This window comes from Diplotaxodon limnothrissa, linkage group LG14 (assembly GCF_057381915.1).
Source record: "Diplotaxodon limnothrissa isolate DT_005_m linkage group LG14, D_limnothrissa_male_GT1.1, whole genome shotgun sequence".
Lineage (NCBI taxonomy): Eukaryota > Metazoa > Chordata > Actinopteri > Cichliformes > Cichlidae > Diplotaxodon > Diplotaxodon limnothrissa.
The window spans coordinates 7,410,797-7,436,061 of record NC_140609.1 but is presented as its reverse complement, the minus strand read 5'-3'; the positions used below and the strand labels follow the sequence as shown (position 1 = coordinate 7,436,061).

Sequence of the window (25,265 nt, the reverse complement as noted above, 5' to 3'; positions counted from 1 at the left end):
AAAAAAATTTTCATGCCTTTTTAAATTTGTCATTTATTAAAATTATAAATAGATATTTTAACTCAAAAGTACAGTTTTTAAATTTAATGTTGCTGAAACAACAAAATAATAAAAAATAAATCTGATGGAGAAATCACTCATCTTTGGAAAAGAGAGTTTATTACAGAGAAATGTCTCTTTCCAAAATAAAAGCTATACTATACGCTTCTTCTGGGCTGTATTCTCAGCAGCATATTAAACATATCAGGTCCCCATAAGGAGGATCATGTGCTAACGGCTGTCTAAATGACTCGGGTAACGTTTGTAGCATGCGTGCATGTTGATTTTGTCTGCTTCCACTTGTCTTTGCACTAGGATGATGTCGGCGTAAATGTGCAGTCATATTCGTCGTGTTCCCACTAGTGCTGTCAGCGTTAATCTCGTTAAAATGACATTAACGCCATAACGTGTCAAATCTCCGTTAATGAGTTACCACGGATCACCCCGTGCGTGGGGCTGGACGGCGTCAACAAGCTAACTGCGCTAACGCACTAGTTCCCACCAATTGAGCATTGCGTGGCACATCCTACATACTGTTTTACTTTTGTCCATGACGCGCTTACCTTCAGGGTCATACTTCACATGAAAACCAAGATAGTTCCAAACGCCAGATCTGAATGAGGGTGGGGGAGGTTCAGTTTCGGCTAGCATTGAGGCAGTTGCCATTTTGCAACGAGCTTAGCTTCGGTTTTGCTAGCTTGCGCTGCGCTCAGTGGATCTGCACTCGACAGTGCAGCCTAGGCGGAGTAGTCGAACGCAGATCCACTGAGCCCTCAACACAGACAGCATCGTCAGAAAAAAAGTTGATAAATGTAAAAAAAAAAAAAACAAAAAAAAACAAAAAAAAAAACAATTGTATTGTTCGATACATATGTGTACCGAACTGAAAGCACTGTATGGAATGGTTCAATATCGATACGAGTATTGTTGCGTCCCTATATGTATCGAACAATACAAAATTTTTAATTTATTTTATCAACTTTTCTTCTTTTTTTTTCTTCCTTTTTTTGGAAATTTATAGAAGATCTATGATGGAAAAGCAGAAGTAACACAAACTCTAGATATCATATTGTAGAGTCAGTGTTAAACCAACAAATAATCAATTTATTGATAATAAGTTTATCTCTTAACTCATTCACTGCCATTGACGTCTATAGCCGTCAATTGCCAATGGCTGGCAGTGAATGAGTTAACTCCAAACCTTAATGTACAACCTTTAAAAGAGGTTATCACTGTGCTAACACTGGAAATCTAATTTTAAAAAAAGTCTACTGGCCACATCGGGGGAACAGGATTTTTGAATTATTTTTCCATTTATTTCGAGCATGTGTGTACATATACGCAAAATAGAGCATATACACAGGAAGGAAAATACAGTCCTGCAGTACAATAGGTGCTCGAAAAGGAGTTGGAAGAAGTAACACTTATGTACTCCCACCCGCTTCACGTGATGATTAATCAAGTTGGTCCAAGCTGAAATACAAATAAACAACCCTGATCCTTGCTTTCACAGTTTACAACAGTAATTGACATCAGCAGATCATGTCGACTATGAAATCATCTTTAATTCTTAGAGTGAAGATTAACCTGATAGCAAAAAGTTCAAAGTGCTCTGTACTTGTGTCTCAGCCAAAGGTCATTTGAGAGATGGGAACCACCACTCCATCTTTGATCATTTTGTTCATAGCTGGACTGGCCATTGGCCCACCGGGCATTTGCCCAGTGGGCAGATGGTGATTTTTCGTTTTTATAGGCCAATGGGTTTTGTTTGGTTTTTTCCCCCCCCCTTTTTTTTCCCCATAACGGTAAAAACACTGAAAGGTGGTGGAATGGCCAGATGCTGGGAGACGTGTAAAAATAACTCAATTGTTTGGTGGTGGCGATTGCGGAGCTCCCACAGATTCAGTAACATTAGCAAGTGGTGGAGGCCAGCAGATGCAACACGCTGGCAGGTCGATGACGGAAAGGCAGGAGGAGCAGAGACCCGAGGCGGTGAACTGAACTTCAGGGGCCCGTTCTTCGTACGTCGCTCACTACATCCAAGATCAAATGACACATCCAAGACCAAACCATCACGCTAACCGTGAGCTCACTAATCTGGTTCCCCGAACACACCTGCTGTTGACGATTAGTACAGCTGGACGCAGTAATGTGACATCACTGGGTGTCGTAAAAGGGGCTACGCATCGATAGTAGAAACATTGATCGGCAACCCTCTGATTGGTCGGCGAAAATGTCAACGGAGCGCGCTCGGCTTGGTATTTTTCGGCAGCAGAGCAAGAACTCTTGAGTGAGGGATTTCAGGAGTTTCAGAGTTTAATCAGAACGCAAGGGAACACTGCAAAGGCTGCAAAAGCAAGGAGCGAGGGCTGGCAGAAAGTTGCTGGCAAATTAAACTCGTAAGTGATTTAATAATAACAATAATAATGGAGTGGATTGATATAGCGCTTTTCAAGGCACCCAAAGCGCTTTACAATGCCACTATTCAGTCACTCTCACATTCACACACTGGTGGAGGCAGCTACAGTTGTAGCCACAGCTGCCCTGGGGCAGACTGACAGAAGCCAGGCTGCCATATCGCGCCATCGGCCCCTCTGGCCAACACCAGTAGGCGGTAGGGTAGATTTATTATATTACACTATATTATCCAATATTATATTACATTATATTATAATATGTTATATTATATCCCCTTTCACATTAGAGCCACAACAGGACCCACTAGAACATGGGAACAGGTAAAAGTGAAACATAAGAATATTCTACAGAATGGTAAGATTTATCACTTATATTGCTTTTCGTCTCTTGGAAAGAGACCCTGGAATAATCTGTTTGTTTATAACAGCAACCAAGAAAAGGGCAGAGCAAAAAAAAGACAGGTGGTGGTCCTGCACCCCCTCGTCAACAAGTTGGTTAAGTAAATAATACCCTCACGGGAAAATCGATATCTCTCTATGAGCACACTGTCGCGCTGAGCTAAAGGATCCTGTCTATCCCGCAATATACGCTGAATTCTGAAAACTCTCCTTATCAATCTTGCACCTTCCGCAATGGGTGGCTCGCGTATACGGACAGGACATGGCTGCGACAGGCTTCCCAAATCCACCTTTGCTTTTATAGCAGTGGTCTCTCATCTTGATTACACAAAGTAATTTGCAATTACTACTCTGAAATATGAATTACATCTGTAATAATCACATACATGTAATAGAATGTTAATAGTACATTTCCCTTTTTTACGAAATGACCTGTATGTATCTGTGTGAAATCAATAAATGGATCAGTGCTGCATTATCTTCAGTTACATTGATAATATTTATTTATGGTGAAACAGTGGTGGAATATCGCTGTTGCTTTCGTATAAATGAAGCAGACATACCTGCGTGGCCGCGATCTAATCCTGTTTACATAAAGTAAACCTGCTCCCGAGCAGGTTTACGCTTACGGCTCTGTTGCTATGACAGCATTTAAAATGTCTCGCTTTTAACAAATAATTATCTGAATCTTACAACAAACGTTTTCATCTGATGTAAAATGTATAGAAATCCATTATTGTACATAGTAATTTTTTTTAGGGTCCCATCATAATTTCTTCAGAAGTAGCTAAGTACTGTATATGATGCCAGTATTTTCCCCACACTTTCTAGATACTGTACCAGTACTGTGTGTAAAATGCCATCAAATAGTCACTTTTTAAAGGTTGCCATGTTAGAAAAAATATTTTGCCCTGCCATGCTGTTTATTGATGTGGCAAATGAATGCTTTATGAAAATATATCTAAATCTGTCATCAGTAATCAGTAATGATCATGTCTCACCTCTAGTCTTCTCTGTCTTAATTTCAGGTTTTCACCATGTGTTGTAGATAGTTCAGGAGGTTAACTCGACCAAGCAGTCTACTTTCGGGTACTGTTTAGAATACCAGAATAGGGAGGATGGTGTAGGTTTAAGTTTATTAGACTGATACATATATACCAACAAGACAGTGTACATCACTGTCACAACAGCGTTTGTTTTCATTCAAAAGGATTTATGGTTTTTCCTATAATTCCTGGTGGGCCGGTCCCTAGTCAAAATGCCCGGGCCGACATTTTGTCCCAGTCCAGCCCTGATTTTGTTAGAATGATAGTCTCCATCAAAGTGCATCATGTCAGCTTAAATTTCATTTATTATTAAGGTCAGTAGTTTCAGATGGTGATGCCACAGTGTGGCGGTTTACACATCTTCCCAACAAGCAAAGGGTTGAAGCAGGAAGGGTACCTGGCATACAAATGTCCTCTGAGCAGGGATGTTAAAAATTTTCAGATGATAGATTAATGGTCATTTCACGCCTGACATGCCAACAAGTATTTTTTTTAGATGACTTTGTGGCTTAATCACAAACTATGGCAACTAAGTGGATGACAAATGTAGATAGTGCTTTCCCTAAAACTTTGATCAGTAATAAAAAAAATAAATTAAAAAAAAGGTCATACTAAATGCTAATCTAATGATCCAAATTTACAACCCATAGAACAATTGTGCAGTGTTTCATGGTGGACTGGAGAGGTTAAAGGTGAAAGCAGATTAGAAAAAAGAAATCACTTTGGAGAAAAACAGGCAAGAAACTAGAGAAATAGAGAGAGAAGGGAGGTGATTGATGGGCGAGAGGTAGATTAGCTGCAGAATTAACCAGTTAACAATCAAGTCACACACTCTAACTGCAACTTAGATCTAGTGGGCAGACCTTCAGACAAAGTGTGTTTGTGTGTGTTTAATGTGCATCTTTCATGCCTGTATGTTCCTGCATGTTTTCTGTAGTGTGCCCATAGTATCCACTCCGTTTGTGTGTGTGTGTGTGTGTGTGTGTGTGTGTGTGTTAGTGAGAAGACTAATCGTATGTTGTGGTGAGAGTACAGAGGGGCGTTCAAAGGCACACAGTCATTCTCCCAGGGGGAAAGAATGCTGTGGAATTTGTTTGCAGAAACAGAAAAACAACAACAAGACAGAAAATGCACAAATTTGTTAGAAAGGAAGGAGGAAAAAAAATATAACACCGAGAACTAAAAGTAGAGAGCATAGAAGTCGCTGCCACATCCAGAAGCTCTGTAAGTAGGTGCCGAAGCGAGTCGCACACCACAAAAAGGTAGAAAGTTAAAGACCAGCAGAGTTACGCCCCATTGTAATGTGATGCTAAATTAAACAGGGCCACTCACAGCTCTTCTGTTAAAACATGCCAGAAAAAGTCAGTGGCATCCGTTTTACAGCTTACTGCTATATCCAAAGAACTGTGTCTAACAGTGAGACGCACACAGCTGGGTCTCAGTGACATAAACGCAGGTAAAATAATAACAAGTCAGAAGTTTGTCTGTCTGCATGTGGGTTTACTTCTGCTGATGTGTGCTAGAGGGTTTATTTTAATAGCAGTGACTTCTCAGACTTAATCTTTCCTTTTTCTCTCCAGTGTCACATCACATTACACAATCCATCCATTCCCACACACACACACACACACACACACACACACACACACACGATTGTAGCGCCCAGTCTTGCCTTTGCTACAGCAAAGCTAAATTATAGTTATGTACTGTGGATGTGGTTGTTCAAATGACTACAGGGGTGCTAAAGAATGACAAATTGAAGAAAGCAGTGACACGTTTTATTTACTTAGCCCTGAATTTGACATCTAATGTTCTTTGACTAATCAGCAAAGAGGACTGTGCTTGCATAACGCCTGTTCTTTGAGGGGAGCACATCTGAGAGACTGCATCAATATACTTTAAACCTGTGAAGTCTGACAAGTGTGTGAACAGCATGAAATATACCAAAAGGGCTGACACACGAAAACTCTTACAAAATGTCCATCTTTCACAATATTTAAATAGGATATTAGTCAGCCTTTACTCTAAAGCCAGCAGAAGCTACTGCACCACCACCATCACCAACAACAGTCGCCTCAAGGTGTTAGAATTGTATGGTATAGATTGGGTTCTTGTTCTAATCAAACTATCAGGTGCGCCCCTATGAGCAAGCACTTGGTGACAAGTAGGGAGGAAAAACTCCGTTAACAAGAAGAAACCTCCAGAAGAATCAGGCTCAGGGAGGGGCAGCTATTTACCACGATAGACGATAGAGCGACAGGGGAGTAAACTATGGAGGAGGACACCCACCCCAACCGGCCATGGCAGATGACCACCACTCCCTGAGCCTTGTTTCTTGTTTCTTCATGGGGTTTTTTCCTCCCCACTGTCACTAAGTGTGTGTCATGGGGTGTTCAAATGATTGTTGGGGTTTTCTCTGTATTATTGTAGGGTCTTTACTTTATAATATAAAGCGCATTGAGCAACTGTTGTTGGTGTTACTAAAACTGACTTGAACAAATAACATGCACATCATGAGTGAAAAAAGGAAACCATAGCAAAATTTTAAGAAAATAAAATAATAACAAAATCTTACAGGAATTTAACACTTTCAAATTTAGACATCAGAATAAACCTCCTACTTGCATTTATCCCAGCTCATAATGGTTTTTATTGTCATTACTATTATAGTGATGATGACACTCTTCATTTACTTTATGGAATTTTCCATCATTAACACACACATTTCCTATACCAGATGCAATTGTTGCATCTGGTTGATGCATTGTTATAATGTTCTAATATGTGATGTTATAATGATCTGTTGTACATCTGTTGCCAAGCTTTTATTGTGGTGGCTGTTGGATTATTTTATTCGCCTGTTTCTGTTTGTTTTGTAATTTAAAAATAAAATAAATACATAAATACAACAAAACAAAAAACAAATACTGATAGTTGCAGACACAGGGCAACAAACTGTAAGACATGAAAAATATATATAAATTATAACCTACTGGCCTTGTCCTCTTTAACATGTTTGTATTCCATTATTGCAGATTTAATTTGTTTTAAATCATCAGCCAATCAGCATATAATGTGCCATGTCTAGTTAAAAAACTAATTAAAAACTCATTACACTGTGTAAAGCTATCAAACGAAAAAAAAATCCAAATTAAAAGCCAGAAACATTATCGCTAAATTAAATAAATAAATTAATTAAATTTTCTCTTCAATTTGTGCACAAAGAAGAGCCTGTTCTCCATGCATGTATGTAGCTTGTTGCTGGTTCTCCATGCATGTAATAAAGTGTTGAGCAACCCCTCATTTCTTTACACTTTGCAAGGAAAATGAGAAACTTGTCCAGTGATTTACTGAGACATACAAACGAACACAGAAATACAGTGTACAAAGCAAAAAATACAGTTTATACAATTATCACTCTCCAAGTAGTTTTTAGGAATAGTTCTCAAGGCTTCTTGAAGGACATTCATAGCCAACGTCCTTTGGATGTTGGCTGTTTAGTAAAAGTCCATCTTGTAAATGATTAATCAATAATAAAAATAAGAATAAAGTAATAAAGTTACTTATCAAAACCGATATTAAAAAGGGCTTGCCAACAACACATAACACTAAAAGGCAATCAACAGGCAGAGATGAAAAGATTTAACAACTCAAGGACAATTTTTTCAATTTAAAAACACAGTGAGTGCACTTCAAAAACAAAATACAATGTGACTATGGATAAGCACAAACTCATTTCCGTGTGTCCACTAATTAATAAATCAACTAATTTTACTTTAGGAAACATTTCTAGGAAACATTTCTAGGAAAGCAAAACGCCGGAAAAATATGCTGGACACACAAAGTAGTGATGAAATACAAAAACAAACATAATACATAAAGTCGATTAACTCTTAACATTATAAATAATAATTAGTGACGTTCTGGGCTGATTGCAACACTGATGTTAAACAATCTGGCACCGTGTGAGACAAAAAAAAATGATCTAGATAACAATCCTTATCAACGCCTCCACAGTTAATGTACTTTTTTTTTTTACTCCTAAATGCAAAATTAAAAGTGAAAGTCTGCAATTCAATCTTATCTTGTTTGTTTGATTTAAAATGTACTGAGGAAGTGTACAGAGGAAAATCTGTGCCAAAGCAGAAGTTGACTCTTCACAGGGATACTGTTAGCTACATCATTTGTTCAGAGACACAGTGCAGTAGCAAGGATTTGTTTGAAGGAAAGGGTTTGGTCAATATCAAAAAAAACAACAACAACAAAAAAAAAAAAAAAAAAACTTTAGTATCCAATGTTCAAAGGTCGAACAGCCGGCACACAGTAAAACTTTGAAAGAAACCCTCACATCAGCACCATATTATCAACAAGAACAGGCAAGTTACGCTCAGTCCCAAACAATCCAGGAACAGATAGAGAAACATGAGACAAGAGCGTCTGCGACCGGGAATGGTAGGGGGACAAAGAGAAAGAAAATAAAGACGGGGACAGCCATGCGGAAAGTGAGAACAAACCCAGGCCCTCAAACACTTGAGACAGGACAGCAAAGTGGCTCATTTGCATAAAATTAAATCTACTGTGTTCTGATTGGATACGCAGAGCTGCACCCTGTTAGCAACAGTTTGCCTCTGCACAGCAACGGGATGAACAGCACGAGGTATAAAGAGTCATGGATGGTACAAATAAACAGGTGGGCTGTGCACGAGTGCCGATGTGTTAATGTGTCCACGTCACACCTCCCTGCATGCCGTTGTCTAAAGAGCTGCATGTGAGCAAAAGGCCAAGTGCCTATTAGTGAGACGGTGTGTGTGCTAAGAGTTCTGTATAGCCTGCTGATAACCAACATTTGGTGCAACAAAGCACCTTCCATCGTCCCTTCCAATCTGTCAGCACAGGGACCGCTGTGTCTCTGCTGCCAAGAGCAGCGTTGATCAACTTCATTGGGGGCTAAACACCGCCAAGCGTCTGTTTAATTACACTCGATCTAACGGCAATTAGACATCAGGCAGCTGAGGGGGAAGAGTTACTGCAATTCTAGGCTTATGAACTGATCTTGTACAGTATGCAGATTTCACAAGCAACAAACACACAGGAGTGTTGTGTTTGTGTGTGTGGCATTCACACAGTTACCTTGCAGTTGGTTTATTTTAAAGTGCACTAAAACGCAGGGCTATTAGAAGCACATTAGAAATAGGATAGGCTTATCAGAAACATAGGAGACGGAAACTTTTTTAGAATCAATACTAACCATAAAGCAGCTGAGCTTGGTTTGATTCATGTTGAACAGTAAATTCCTTAAAGCAAACCTTCAGAAACACTGTCATGTCCAGGCTCTGCTGATGCATGATTTACAATTTAATAAAGCCCTTATTTATCTTAAAATGGTCCTTTGTGAAAGCCCTCAGGTTAGCCTCTGTCTTGAATGGGTTGTTTTAGCTCTTCAAGGCCCCACTTCTAAGCCCGCTCTGTTCTGATTGGGCAGCTTTTGAAAGATGCCACAGGCTACAGAAAAAACGCAAACAGATCAGCAATAGATTCAAAGAGGCTGTGATTTAGAACTTCTTAAGGCTGTTGTCAGGCACAAGACAAGTAGGAAAAGAAAGAAAGAAAATAACAAACAACAACAACAACAACAACATGATCTTACGGGCCTTCTTTTCTGTGCTTTCCATCTCTTTCAGCTCCTTCAGTAGATGCCAAACTTCATTGTGCACAGATCATGAATGGCACCAACTTTGATGATCCCCTGGCTTTTCCTCCTTTGTCACATATATTAGCAAATACCTACAAGTAGGGCTGTGCGATATGACCAAAATCTCATATCCCGATATAAGAATTCTATTGTCCCGATAACGATACAAATCACAAAAATGTAACATTTTCTGTAAATTCTGTGAATCTCGGGCAGCTCGTCTTGTGGGAAGTGTTTCCAGCTGCGCGTCATGTAGCTGGAGTCGAGTGTTTTAACCGATGCATTTTCATGCACCACGAAACAAACGATAGCGTAAAATGAAACTATAGACGTTTTTATATCGTCATCCGATATATATCGTTATATCGAACAGCCCTACCTACAAGACTACTGACAGTCCCATGAGCTTCAGATGTACTCTGTGTTTAGCGGTAATGCTACAACCCGTTACTTTACCAGTTCCACTGGGAATACTTTTTACAGGAATAAGTATAATTTCTACATTTCTTTCTTTAAAACTCTAAAATTTATATAAATTGAACACTTTAAGAACTAAAGCTGTAAATGGAAAGCAGAACTTAAAAAAACAAAACAAAAAACAAAAACCCAGCTGTGTGAGATGAACCCATATGAAATTCTTGAGGATCAATATTCAACAATACTCCCGGACTCATCAATACAGTTCCTCTTTTCCTCCGGCCTGGACAAAGATTGTTAAACATGTCCCAAACCATCTCAACCTTGAACTGTCCCTCTGATGTACTTATTTCTAATCCTGCCAATTCTGGTCACACCAAATGAAAATATTATCTTCACTTCTGCTACCTCCAGTTTGGCTTCCTGTCTTTTTTGCCCCCAGTACCACCAACTGCTGCATATCCTTTCCAGCTTACTCTTTATGACCCGCATGTTTAATTTGGATAGATTTTATGTCAGATGCTCTTCCTGACGCAATCCTCACCATTTGTCTGGGCTTTGGATCAGCACCGGGAGTATACTGGCTTGTGGCGCCCTGTCACTGGGTTGTCATTCAAAGAAGGTAAAGGGCTTCAAAAAAACCAAAAACACCAAAAAGAACAAATACTATTTTGACCATTTAAAACTTTGTGTGTTCCAAGTCAACACTGATGACTATAAATAACCCTAACTGAAAGACTGATAATGAGTTTAGGTGCAGCATTTAGATGAAGCACTTTCAAAAGCCAAAAATCTAACACTAGGCACTGGGGTAGTTAGGCCAAACAAGGTGAAGAAGTCTGGGATCTTTTTCATTACACAGAGTTGATACATCAACAAGAATTCCTTTATCAAAAAGGTGTTTGAAGTAAAAGCAGCTCCAGGCATGGAAAATCTCCCAGAAAACAAACAAACAGTCACACATAGTACTGAACATCCGTTGATGTGTCAACGCTTAAAAAAAAAAAAAAAAAAAAAAAAAAAAAAAAAAAAAAATCCAGCTAGGTCACTTTGAGGTGACTGAGTGCCATGATCCGATACCAAAGTCAGACTCCCCATTTGCTTGAACCCACCAAATTCAGACCGTGTCCGCCTAGTTCATGGTGATTCCTGGAAAGCTCAGAGAAAATTTTCTAGAACTCACTCAAAGGTGCACAGTTAACAGTTGTGTAGGGGTTAGGCTGGAGTCCCAAATAAATCAATAACATTTCCAGCATATAAACTATCTAACCAATAATAAATCACAATGCACTTTGATATTTGCCCCTTAGATAACTAGTAATTTCCTTAGAGTTGATAAATACCCATTACATACCCATTATCTTGCCATCACCAGTGTGTGAATGGGTGGATGACTGGATGTGTAAAGCGCTTTGGGGTCCTTAGGGACTAGTAAAGCGCTATACAAATACAGGCCATTTACTATTTTTACCATTATAAATTGCTTGACAAAAAAAAAAAAAAAAAAAAAAAAAAAAAACACCCAACTACAATTTCTTATTTTATTTTTTTTATTAAACATGGTTGTGGAATGTTACAATTAATTCTCATCTTCTAGATTTTTGTTTTAGTTTTAAACTAACATTGCATTTTATAAATAAACAGATTACACAGTTATTTACATCTAACAATGTTTCACCATTGTTAGAGGTAAATAAGGTCATTGAGGTTCATCATTTTTTCCTGTTGTGTTTTGACTTCAGTTCCTGAACATGTGAGATAATGTTTTCGAGGACACAAAGGTTTAGCCAGCATAACAGACTCCTGTAGTGATTGTTTAAATGTAGGGTTGTTGTTCACCTATCACCTGTGTAGTGGATGGGCCACATGAAACAGTTCTTTCCTTACTAATAATCCGTAAGATCTATTGCTGGGTTTTCTGATTTTTTTATTTTTTTTTAAGTTTATAGTTGTATGTACTTAAAAATTAAATTTTTTGTGACTTAACCTCCAAGTACCTCATGCTTAAACAAGTGAATGCACTGGAGCGTGCCTCTCTGAAGTTAACATAATGCTACAGACTGTCTAGGGAAAACAGTGCTTGGACTCACAAGAAGTCTGCTGTCCTATTTTTATTTCAATTTCACTGACCCATTACCAGGATGACTGAGAACCTTCACAGACACACTGACCCATTACCATTTTCTTTTTTTTTTTCTTTTTTTTTTTTTAAAAACAAAGAGTCTGCAGATGTTTAAGGTAAAGCAAAAAAAGTGTTTCCTGAAAAACACAGTAAAACGTTTCTCATATGACATCTTATACACTGGACTATGTTAGATTAATTTAGCAAAGTGATGAGACACTAAAGGTTTAAAGGGTAAAAATTACCAGAATTCAAACATAAGTTCAGACTGAAGGAGTTAATCTAGAGACGGGTAGTTATGATGTGAACTTATCACATGCATTCCTTTCTACTTTGATTAGGAAGTCTTCACAAACTGAGAACGTGTGAAACAGATATCTGTGGAGACACTCATATAAACAGAAATGCTTACATTTTTTTCCCCTTGAAAAGCATAAGTGCTGATATGGGTGTAAACAGTAAACACTGGTTCTTTGGATGCAATCTGATGTTATAGGTAGAGCAGGGCGATATGACCACAAATATTTATCATGATATACATTTGAAAATTTGCGATAACGATATAACTGACAATATAATTGACACTAGACAAAATACTTTACAACTCCACAACTTTATTAGTGCAAAAAAAACAAACATCTATGTATTTTCACTTAAACAAGCAGCTGTTTTTTATGTGCATTAAAGTTATATAAAAATGTAACAGTGCAAATTACTTGCTGACAGTTTAACCAAAAGGTATTTCCAGTGGAAATTGGCCGACATATCCTCAGCATAACCATGCATAATATCCACAAAACTTAAAAAGAGGTCTCTCACACACACACACACACACACACACACACACACACACCTACCTATGTTGAAGCACAGTATCACTCCGCGAGGCTCCTGCCTACGATAGCCGTAATGCTCCGACAATGTGCTCCGTGTACGACATAAAATCATTTCGAGGTCAGTAAACACAACCAGAATTCAAACATAAGGCACACGGGATTATAAGGGGCACTGTCGATTTTCAGAAAAATTAAAGGATTGATTTTAAGTGTGCCGTATTTTCCAAAAAAAAAAACACTGTAATAACAACGGCCCCGCTAGCATGCTCTACCAAAAATAGTGCTTTGTTGAGTATCTGATGGACAAAAGCTAAACCAGTTCCACATCACTGAAGTTGCAGCATTTTTACAAACCAATTCTGGTTCATCCGTTTCATTCAACGATCCCCTTTCGCCCTTCTCATTCTCCGCCATTGCTTATGAAAACAAAAGGCACTGCGCATGCGCGTTTTACCCATATTCTATCGCGATATTTCATTTTCTTATTGTTGCCCAACATTATACCGGTATCACTGTGAACGGTATGATATGGCCCAGCCCTAGTTATAGGTCAAGAAAGTAAAAATTAGTTTTTACTGTGACATCATCACATTTTATTTCTTCCTTCTTTTAAGATAAAGAAGTAGTTTAATTACCCTTTACCACAATCTACTATATGTATGTACCCCATTTACTTTTGTTGCATTCCAGTTGACTTGGATATTTTGTGAGCAAGGCCCATCATTCTGCTTTTGTGACTGACAGCGTTTTCAGACAGAATTTAACAGTCAAAGTAAGGAAACATTTAGCCATCTGCTACAATTCCTAAAATGATCAATATTACAACAGTTTAAAAAAAAAAATGAATAGACAATATCAGTTCAACTTGAAAACAACCAGCCTTCAAACCAGTTACAGCTGCATTTCAATCACAACTCCAAGTAAATGATTTGGCAGACTTTTATAGTGGATGCCCTTTCTGAGACAACCTCCCAAAAAGATTTCCCTTGTCCCAGTCTAAAAGTCAGGGATCTTTCACTTGTTGGGCACATGTGTAAACCAATATCCAACACCAAAATAGTACATTAAAGTACTAAAGAAGTGAATTCCTTCAGTGGGCTGGTTTCAGTCATTATGCAAATGTATGTTTATAAGAATGAGGAAACCTGCAGTCAGCTGAGACTGAAGAAGTCACTTGGATGAGCGACGAAACGTTTCTCCCACAAAACGCTATGTCCAGATGAACAGAATCAAGTTTTGGAGATTTACTTTCCTGGATGATTGAGAATGCATCCAGAAGCTAAACTAAATATTTCTACTACTGTTGAACAGTAGATTTTTTTGCCACAACTTGCACTGCGCAGTCTAAAGCACAGCATCACACACCGATCTGTTGTGCTCCACATCATGATTGTCATCTTTCTTCCGGCTGTGCACTCCCACTGTCCTTTATTACCACTTTATCGCCATTAAGTGCATTATCAGGTTACACCAAGTGACTGACAAAATCCATCCATCCATTCTTTTCCTATTATCCATTTCAGGGTTGCGGGGGGCTGTAGCCCAGCTGTCTTAGGGCGAGATGCGGGATACACCCTGGACAGGTCACCAGTCTGACGCAGTGACTGACAAAATTGTACAGTTAATTTAAACATGATGAATTCCTCTCTTTTTTACCTGCACAGGTTTTAAAACATAACTAATTTTTAACAACAAGCGCTCCAGCAGAGCAAACCTCTACCAAGACAGCTCAGTAAAAATTAGATGCAGGTAGCATAACAGAGGTTTACTTTGATTACACGAACATGTTGTAGGAGTTGGTCATGGATAATAGGTATTGATTTGGACATGAATAACTTGAGCTTATTATATAATATTACACTACAGTATATTTCTCACTAAGTAGGCAGCTCATTCTCTCTCTTGACAATACTTTCTTTGAGGATATAACACATCTTGGGGTCATCTTGAAAGAAAGACAAATGTGAAATGTAAAAGTGAGATCACTGAGTTCACGTGGACACAAAACAACATTGTGATATTTAGAATCCCCATAGATCATTCCCTATATGCCCATATGTCGTCAGTACAAACAATAGCAGTCAGAAATATAGTTTTAAATAGTTCTATATAGCATTATTCCTTTTACCTCTCCTTCAGGGTCAACAGCTTGATCTGAAGGTCAAAAGCCAAATGTTTCAAATAATATTTACTTTTTTTTTTATACTGTACACACTATATGGTGACAATACTTATCCTTAGTCAGGTACTCGAACCACCTCAACTGGCTCCTTTCAATGTGGAGGAGCAGCGGCTCTACTCTGAGCCCCTCCCAGATGGCTGAACTATCTCAACCCATCTCTAAGGGAGAGGCCAGCCACCCTTTGGAGGAAGCTCATTTCTGCCGCTTGTATCTGCGATCTCGTTCTTTCGGTCACTACCCACAGCTTGTGACCATAGGTGAGGGTAGGGACGTAGATCGACCGGTAAATTGACAGCTTCGCTTTTACACTCAGCTCCCTCTTCACCACAACAGACCAGTACAGCACAGCATCCGCATCCACAGCAATCCGTCTGTCGATCTCCCGCTGCCTTCTCCCATCTCTTGTGAACAAGACCCCAATAAACCCTACCTCTGCAAGCCTGCACACACACAGACACTATTACAGGCCAACACAGTTAAAAGGTATGTAGTGCAGCACCATAGCAAAATTCAAGGTTTCCTAATTGCTTTTGGCTAGAGAACTGTTCCTGTCATCTTATTACAGCCAGTTTCATACCACTCTTTGCAGTCAAGTGAATGTGCTTTGTGTTTTATATTTGTTATCCATTCTTTTTTTAAATTGACATCACCTCGTTGAGAGTTTCTAATCAGCTCTGCTGAATCTCCCGTATTTGCCTAAGATCTGTTTTTGATCTCTTCTCTGATCCATATTTGTTAAGGACTCAAGAGGAGTAAGAAAGAAAAAGGTGTGGCACTAATCACGAGACACGCCTCAACACTAAAAACTGCCTCATCCTTTTAATCTAATGGCCTATCGAGCTTAACCTTTCCCTCCCGCCATCTCTGGGTGATTAATAATCAACACAACCCGGCCTGTGTGATCAATGTATCTTAGAACAAAGCGTAAGTCGCACAAACACATCCCAGCTTTTGTTTTACCTAAAAAGGCCCAGCCTCCATTTGTCCCGGCCTGTGAAGTGATTGCCAAATGCACCGTTACTATGTGTGGTTTCATCATTAACAGGTTTAAGAATTTTGCTTTTCTGAAACCATCCTCAAGAGCCCTCACACCAAGAGGCAAATCCATCACAACTGTTTGTGAAAGAGTAAATACAGGTGGACACATCAGTTTATGAAAGAGAAAAGAAACTAAATGCTTGATCTCTTGTGACAGAAAGAAAACTTGTTAGAGGCTTTTGAAGCTTATCTGCAGTTAGAGCCAGCTTAGGTTATGCAAACAGCCCTTTCTGCACACAGTCAAAAGCAGGGGGTCAAGTAGCTCTTGACCGGTCTGCAAAAAGAAAAAAGAAGAAGAAGAAAAAACTTCACCCACAAGGCATAATGAAGCAGAGAGAGATCCAGTGAAGGGAAATTTCCACTATGAATGCTGGGAAGCAAGCTTCAAACAAAAAATTACTACAGTGAGGCGACAGACGCAAGGTTACAAATGATTCTGTGTCACAGCAAGACAAATGGACACAACCCACAGAGCCACCCCACTAACACAGGGAAATATGGACTCGCAAATTATGAAGTCTCCATACTTCTTTAGCTGACACTTTCACTTCCTCATCGTTTTCAAAAAAGCCTTCGGTCAGTATAATAATGGAAGCACATTCCCAATCAGAAGACCTGCTGTCACAAAATACGCCTGCCCGTAACTTCCCTTCCAATGAAACAGTCTGACTGAAATAAGGTTCCAGCATTGCCTTTGTGTCATCCTGCATCACCATAGACGAGCGCAATCAGTGACCATCTTTAACTCTGTATTTGCATGTTGTCCTATCACTCATATCTGAATTACTGAACATGCACGCCCAACAACCACACTGATACGGGTTCTGGAATAGCTGGTCGTAAGCCTCCACACATACCATGTCACACTGCAATAGCAAGCCATCAAAGCCAGTGAGTGAGATAAAAGGGCAAAGGTGGTGATCAGCTGGCTGTCCACAATGTTAGGACTCTAACGTCTAACAATGTCACACCTTTATACACTACACAATTTACTCAGTCACTTAGTGGGGAAAGTTGCCCATTCAGTGGTGCCAATTCCACATTAAGAGATGCTGAAAACTTTCTTCAACACTAGAATATCAGGGTGAGAAGCAGCGTCTTCCAGTCAGACTTTACCAGAATCAGTACAGGAGTGTACCCGTCAAACATTTTATAATAGGTCACGCTCCAATATGAACATCTTTGACACTCTACAGAAAATGTATCTTTAAAGTTTCCTGCTTTATATTAGTTTGTAGTCAATCCATCTCTGGACTCTTAGCCAGCGCTACCCTTAGCTTTCATAGCCTCTAAGCCAAGCCTCTGCTGATTTCATTATTTTCATCTAATAGTAAAAATACATGATCCAAATGCGTAGACGTCTCATTGGTATGTGGACAGTGTCTTTTTTTGGACTAAAAAAAATAAATTAAAAAAAAAGGGGAACGTTTTGATAAAAGCAGTGTTATTGGGAACATTTTTCTTTAGAAGAAGAAGAAGAACTGTTTTTCATCTGTTTTTTCTGGCCCCTGATTGTTCTTTGAAGACTTCGCAATCTTGAAAAGCAGAAAAGTAGTAAATAGACAACATATCTGATAGCGTAGGGTTAAGGTTAGAAATATTTAAGTCTCAGGGGGTTCTTTTTTTTTTTAAATGAATAAATAACATACGTGTTAGCATCTTGCAATTATCATAATGCAACATGATGGAATCTCTTGTTGTCACCAACTCCCTTTAAAACTCTAATTTAAACTCCAGATTGCAACAGAGACACTTTCCATTATGTCCTTTGTTCAGGGTTATTTTTGGAATCTTTATAGCTGCAGGAGATATTACAACACTTTCCGTAACTTTATTAGCATTCCTCGTGACGAGTAATCCAACTGTTTTAGCGCCTCCAAGAAGCTCGCGTGTCGTGTGCACTCCGTGTTTGGCACCAGTGTGATCGTTCTGTTAATTATTACGTGTTCACACAGTTTTGCAAATAAATTGGAGCAACGCCGACAAACAGGATTTCACTTTATTGCTTATGATAGCGGTCGCCACGGAAAATGTCATAAATATCAGCCTGTGACATCTGATAGGCTACTCACACCACTGTACAAGACCTATTAAAACCTTACGTTTGAGCTAAAAAAAAAAAAAAAAAAAAAAGCCTAACCCTTAAACTGCTATCAAACAGTTTTGTTACAACTTCTTGGAAGAAGACGTCTTTAACATTTGCTCAGTTATTTATTCTCTTGCTCATTTCAAAAATGATTTGCTAATGTTAACCTTGCAATTGACAGTTATGAAGGTCAAAAATATTACTTCTTGACTGAAGGTGTCATTTGCTGATAATTCGTGCAACAAAAGATGTGCGTATGCTTACGTAACTTTATACACTAGATTCACACCATGTACCATTCAAACACGCGCAAATGTAACTTTATGTTCTTGAAGAAACAGCCAAAAATCAGCTACACGCACAAACTGACGTGTTAGTCTGATGTTAGCCGACAATATGTTGAGGCTGCTTTTCTGCCAGTGTTTCTGTACAGCCAGCCTTTCAGCCTTCCTAACAGCCAAACTACACTGGCCTCTTTGAGCATCCACTGCCCACAACAAAACCCACACAACCACCACGACTGCCAATATTGCACAAAGACACCATGTTACTACAACCCACGGCGAGGGGATGGGGGCAGAGAGAGAACTCATTTATGATAAAAGAGGTTATTCGCACACTGGAGCTATTTTTATTTGATTCCATTTCACAATTTTTGTTCCTGTAACAATCTTCTATATGCTGTGAAGTAAGCCGAGATTAACAAAGGAAGTAGTCTGAACACGTTTTTTCTTCCTCCCTCTTTCTTTCCGAGAGCTGAAGGAACGGGCACGAGACCCTGCCAGGGTGACAGAGCGTCCAGTGCTGAATCAGCGGGTCGCAAGTTGTGTAATCTCACACACACACACACACACTAGCAGAGGCAGGGTGGACAGAGCCGAGTGTGTCTGTGTGTGTGTGTTTGTGCAAGGAAACTTCAAGAAAAAAGAAACAGAGGCCCAAACAAGTGTTACAGTTGTGGCTCCTCTTAATTTAAAGCCACAGTGCTGGATCAACTGAATGGATCCAGTTGGCCTATAAGACGAGTCTCTTCAAACAGCCAATTCTTTAGGCTTGACCAAAGTTTTGTTTTTGTCAGGAAAAGTGCACACGCACACGCACACACGCACACACACGAGGGGGACTCTCAGCTTAAAGCCTGCCCTGTAACCATTCTGAGGGATGTGCTCAAATTTACCAATTAAAAGCCCTCACTTAGTCCTCTTATGGAGTGGGAACCTACAGGCCCTGATCTCTATTCATTTGAGGCCCTGTGGCATTAAAATGTGTGGGAGCCCCCTGCTGTTTAAATCAGGTCTAAACACAGTCATCCAAAGCTGCATGAAGACTTTCTAGGACTTCTGACAACTGCTTGTGTAATGTGTAATAAAAAAAAAAAAAAAAAAAAAAAAAAAAGCAAGATAAAGAAGATGGCCTACGATAACAATGGTGAGCCAGATGTGGGTGCTGCACAAGACACTTGCACAGCTGCCAGTTGCATCACAACCTGCTGTGTGCTGCACCCAAGCCGCTAACCAACGATGAATTGATCCATTGTCTGATGCTGGTGGTTGTATACACATCCAGTGCTCCTGACACTACCAGTAATCCCTATGACATGTGCATGTTTACCCAAACTATCTAACAGGCATTTAATTTATTCATCAAATGGCGCTTGCATTGTAGCAATTTAAATCTTGACAAAACGCTGTCCAGCAAGATTCATTTACTTATTGGCAGTCAGATATGCATTGCAAAATTTACATTTAGCTAATAAAGCATCTAATAGTACGGTTGCGTTCATCGGTTGGAAATGGATGCAGTACTGTTTGATGCAAACTGGTATAATTTGTATGCAGAATTAATAAACTCACTTACACATTAAAACTGCAATTAAGTAAGTAACCTTTTATATGGTATTATGACAATACAGACGACTCTTACGGCCAGATTGTTTTTTTAACAGTGGAGTTTGGCTGAACTCTTGCGTGGGTGTTATCGGCTGCTACCTATTGACAGAGCCAAATCCAGATGTTCGGACAAACACCTTTACTTCCAGAGCTACAGCGAAGCCGCAAGCCGGAGAAATTCAGTGTGTGGTGTTCACCAGTTTAGGAATTAGCTCATGTTAATTCACAAGAATACATGACTTGCAATTACGGAATTAAGGACACATTAGCCCGACACAGCAGGCTCCCGACACCGCAAACCTCGACCATTCACGTGAGAACACCCGGAGGTTGAACTTCGTTTAAAATGTGACAATTTATACTTAAAACTTGTGTTTTCTACCGCATACACACTCCACAAGAAATTTCCACAGTCACATAGGCACACCGTTGAATTCGGCACGTACATACTGCCCCACACTTCATTCATCTCTATTCCAGCTTTTGGCCACACTTGGCTCACACGTTGCTCTTTATCGTTGTCTCCAACAGTTTAACGAGCAAAAAGGGGCACACGGTGGCTTCTCCGCCAACCCAAGAGAAGTGGACGCACTGTCGAACAAGGGAACAAAGTTCAGAGTGGTGACAAGCGAAGACTTACAAGAGTTTGTTCATACTGCAGCGCCCGCTGATCTGACCCGTCTCCTGCCATGGTTCAGCTCGCGGTTTTCAGGTCGCCAAGTGAAAGGAAAAGCCGACAGCGCTATTGTGTTCTCACTGATTAAAGCATTAGATTTACTGTAGTTTCTGTTAAGGAGTTCACAAACGGAACTCCAAGTAAAGACTGTGAACTGGTTACAGTAAGTTCCTTCATTTTATAGCCTCAAGTTCTCAACAAGATAGAAGGCTGAGGCGGAGCTTTTGCTAGTTTAAGTGGGAGGTGTCAGTCAAGCCAGAAGGAACCTTTCGGTTGTTCATAGTTTTTCTTTTACCTTTAATCCTTTATTTTCTTTAGATAAAAATTAAAACCAAAACAAAACAGTCTAGTTTAGTATATATGCTTGTGTTGTTGTTGTTGTTGTGTATGTAATCAGGGAATTCATTAAAGGTTAAATAATATGAGTAATTAAAGCCTTCTGAGCTGGTCCAAGCTTCTTCAGGACCAAAAAACAAAGGACAATCAATCTAACCGTGTTCATAAGGAACGGTGCTGCAGTCATATGGTAGAGCTCCTAATGACTCCTCATCTCACAGCAAACATTTAGACTTATAACAGGAAATGCACAGGTTAAAGTGTGCCCCACTGTGTCTGAATGCACAATAACAGAGCCCTGGTACTGAACAAAATGTAACAATTTTTAATGTTAGAAATAGAAATGTCTGCATTTCGGTGGGGGGGACAAAGCTCTTTTGAGTTAAGCATTCAATTGTGCTCTGAAAAAATAACTCTGTGTAGGAATGCACAGTTTTATGCTCACAAATCACAATGGGCATTTTCAAAATTACTGAGGTTAAATCAGTGAATGACACAGGCGGCCTGAAACACAGTATGTGTGAAATGTTCTCTTTGGTGTCATATCTCTTTACTAAATAGTGAAATCTATATCTCATTGTAGCTATTTATTTCTGCATTAAGCTAGCTGCTACAAACACAATGCACCAGTGATAGGACAGGTGTTCTACAAGGAATACAATCTCTGAAATATCTCTGACACAGATGAATCCATCTTTTTTTTTTCTTTCTTTTTTTTAAGTATGATTAATGCAAGTTTTTCCCTGACATGACCCAATCTTTAAAGGTTGCTTAAACCCTGATGTATCGCATCGCAGAGATGTCAGCTAAAGTTAAAACATTGTCAGGCTGTATTCTCATGTAATATGAACTGGAATCACATCGAGTCCAGAATTTGTACCTAATTCGCGTTACTGTTTAGCCTTTAGTTACAAGACCAGAGATGATGCAGTTTAGAAGCATTAGGTTAGGTAGAAATCTTCTATTAGGAAGTAAATAATTTTAAAAGTACATAGAAGTATGTAATCCTGGTTGGGGTGGACAACTACACTTAATGTTTTTGGTAAAATGCTACAACCTTGTGGTGAAAGTTTCCATTTAATATTGGTTTCCATTTAAATGTATTTGATAAGGTAGCTGAAAACCTCTGAAGATTGAGTTTGAGTTGTTGCCTTCCAGCCGCCGTTTTAGAGTACCTGTGAGGAAGACTAAAAGACTCCAGGTCTCTTTTATCCCCACTGCATCTTGTCTCCTCAATGGCAAATAACTGTTCTTGGACTTTTTAATCACTATTATTGTCATTATTTTATAGTATTGTTCTGTTTATTTATATCCTGCTGCTAAACTAATTTCCCCTTGTGGGACAATAAAGAAATTGAATTGAATATTTACTACAGTATTTGAGGCTTTAGTGAAGTATTATACCAGCTGACCTGTCAATACTGACCACCAACAAGCTACACTGTGTGAACTTCACAGGTAGTCCATCTAACTCACAGGTGTCAAACTCCAGGCCTCGAGGGCCGGTGTCCTGCAGATTTTAAATGTGTCCTTGATCCAACACAGCTGATTCAAATGGCTAAATGACCTCCTCAACATCTCTTGAAGTTCTCCAGAGGCCTGGTAATGAACTGATCATTTGATTCAGGTGTGTTGACCCAGTGTGAGCTCTAAAACCTGCAGGACACCAGCCCTTGAGGCCTGGAGTTTGACACCCCTGATAACTGATGCATTTCAATCTGTTTTAAGGGATGAAAGATATGACATTTTCACAAAGCTACACTGCCAGCGAGAGTAAAATTTGGAGCAGTTCATTAAAATCTCTAAGATTATGTAATCTAATCCTTTTTCCATTTTCTGATGCCAGGAGGAAGTGTAATTTTATTTTGCCATTGTTTTATACATAATATTTACAGACACAGCACGCTACTTTATTCAAATCTAATAACATTCTGTATATTTTCTTAGTATTTGTTACTTGCTAGCACAAATGCTAACATGCTAAAGTAGAAAACTAAAATGGTTCATATTATAAAAAAGAAAAATTCCAAATGTTGCAAACATCAATATGTTACCAGTGCAGACATGTTTGCATGCTAGTGTAACCCAGTGAGTTTACACGACTCAGTAATGCACTACAACATGTTATTGTTAATTGGGATTTATCATTACTCTGTTAATCACTGAGTTGATCAAAAATAAATCAATAATAAAAGATAAATACTATAAATATAAGAATAAAACCCAAAGAGTATATTTAACACCCCTACTGGTTAGGAAGGAACAAGCCCCGCCTTCCCCTGCTCTGTACCGTCACGTGCTCAGACACAGAGAGAGACGGAGGTGCACGAGACCATCACTGATTTTCACCGCCAAGCTTTTCGCTGGAAAATAACTATTAACTTGATAAATTGAGCAAATATCCATACCGGAGATCTGCATGGACCTTGGAGAAACGGACCTGATTTATTGTGAACATTTCGGACCTTGAAACCATCGCGGTGAGTCAGAAGCTGTTAAGCTAACCTTGAAGCTAAAAAGCTAACAAGAAGTTAACAGGGAATATAATGGCCCGATTTCAATGTTGTAGATCTGCGCGGGAGCGGATGAAGTGGACAAGATCCTCTCTGAGAGTTGAACAAGATCCTCTCTGAGAGTTGAACAAGATCCTCTCTGAGAGTTGAACATTAGAAGCGTGCTGGTGAGTTAAACTGGGACTGGGCGGATCAGGCTAATTGAAAAGCTAACTAGCCTAATGCTCATAGCTGTAGCTGACCACGTTTTCACTGTGGGAGAACACACGGGGTTTCTCACTGAGTTCAGCCATTTTGAGCACTCAGGTTGTGTGCTGATGATGTTCTAGTATTACTTGTTGAATATTAAATGCACTAAAATTAGATGATGGAATAAGTTAATGTTGATCTTAAAGGTCATGAATCTACTTTATTTTGTTACATTTGATGCTCGAGCGGCACTGGATAGATGTCCGTGTGTATTCTTACTGTGCTGATACGTTACCACATACTGTAAAACTGCAGCCTGTGGGTTTTTGTATATTCTTTTGGTAATTTTATTCTGTACATTGAGTGTAAATAATATATTGCTTCATTGCTATGCAGTGTAAAGCAATGCTCCTGTAATTCAGTTAAAGGGCAATACTGTAAAAAAATAATCTACCATAGTTTATGGTTTATTTCTGATTTCTGATAGAAATGTGCACCTTGACGATAGAATAAGCTGATTGTGATTTAAAGATTGCATTCATGATTAAGATGCACTGTATAGACTATAGTTAGAAATTAGAATTAATGTTTTGTGCTTGTTTTGTTATAGCACTTACATTATTTACATATGGCCATGTATATCATTAGAGTGTGAACTGAATTAGTAATAGTCCTGTTGTTTACAGGCTAGGTTTTTTTTATGGGATCGTGAGACCTGGATCTCTTCCTGACGAGGAAGATGGCGAGCCTTTCCCTTTGAACCGAACCGAACCACAGCCATTCTGAGTTGGCCCAGAAGGGCAGGTTGCTCTTCTCTCATGAACAATTGCAACAGTGCGGTAGGACGAAATCGCACCAATCACAAACTTTTGTCCTGTTGGATTTGACTTGACTGAACACTGACTATTAAGCCGGCAAGACTGACATATCTGAGCTCAGATAGGATTCTGACTGTTATTATTATTGCTGTCACTGTATTTTATTTTATGTTTTCATTCCTGTTCATAAAATGCTGTTAAATTGTTGCTAAATAGTTTAATACAATTCATAGCAACTTTACCTGTGGCTCCAGTCATTCTTCTCCACGCAACTCCCTTTATCCCTCCTGCGAATCTAGCTATTGGCCCATTCTCTCCATCTTACTTTAATTTCCCCTACCCTATCCTGTACTTGGCTACAGAAAGTGGCGAGCCAGCCAGGAGGGTTTGCAGAGTTGTTAGTCCACCCAAAATTTAATAAAACGATTAAGAGTGCCTGGAGCTTCACAGTGACTTGTATTTTTTTCTACTGGTACTTTTACGTGTCCTAACCATGGAAGTTGTGAAAACAGAGAATGTTAAAGTTCAAAATGCTGTCTTGGTCAGTGGTTTAACTAACACAGACATTGA

General features: G+C 39.2%; 1 protein-coding gene across 1 annotated transcript in view; it reads right to left on the bottom strand.

Moving 5' to 3' along the window:
- LOC146618307 (chloride channel protein 2-like) overlaps nt 1-20,897 on the bottom strand; it is a 172,972-nt gene extending 152,075 nt beyond the window's left edge. Inside the window, exon 1 of the mRNA XM_085371678.1 lies at nt 20,804-20,897. Coding sequence (XP_085227804.1) covers nt 20,804-20,854 — 51 coding nt within the window. The 5' untranslated portion in view covers nt 20,855-20,897. The remainder of the gene's footprint in view (nt 1-20,803) is intronic.
- Nucleotides 20,898-25,265: the final 4,368 nt, after the last annotated feature.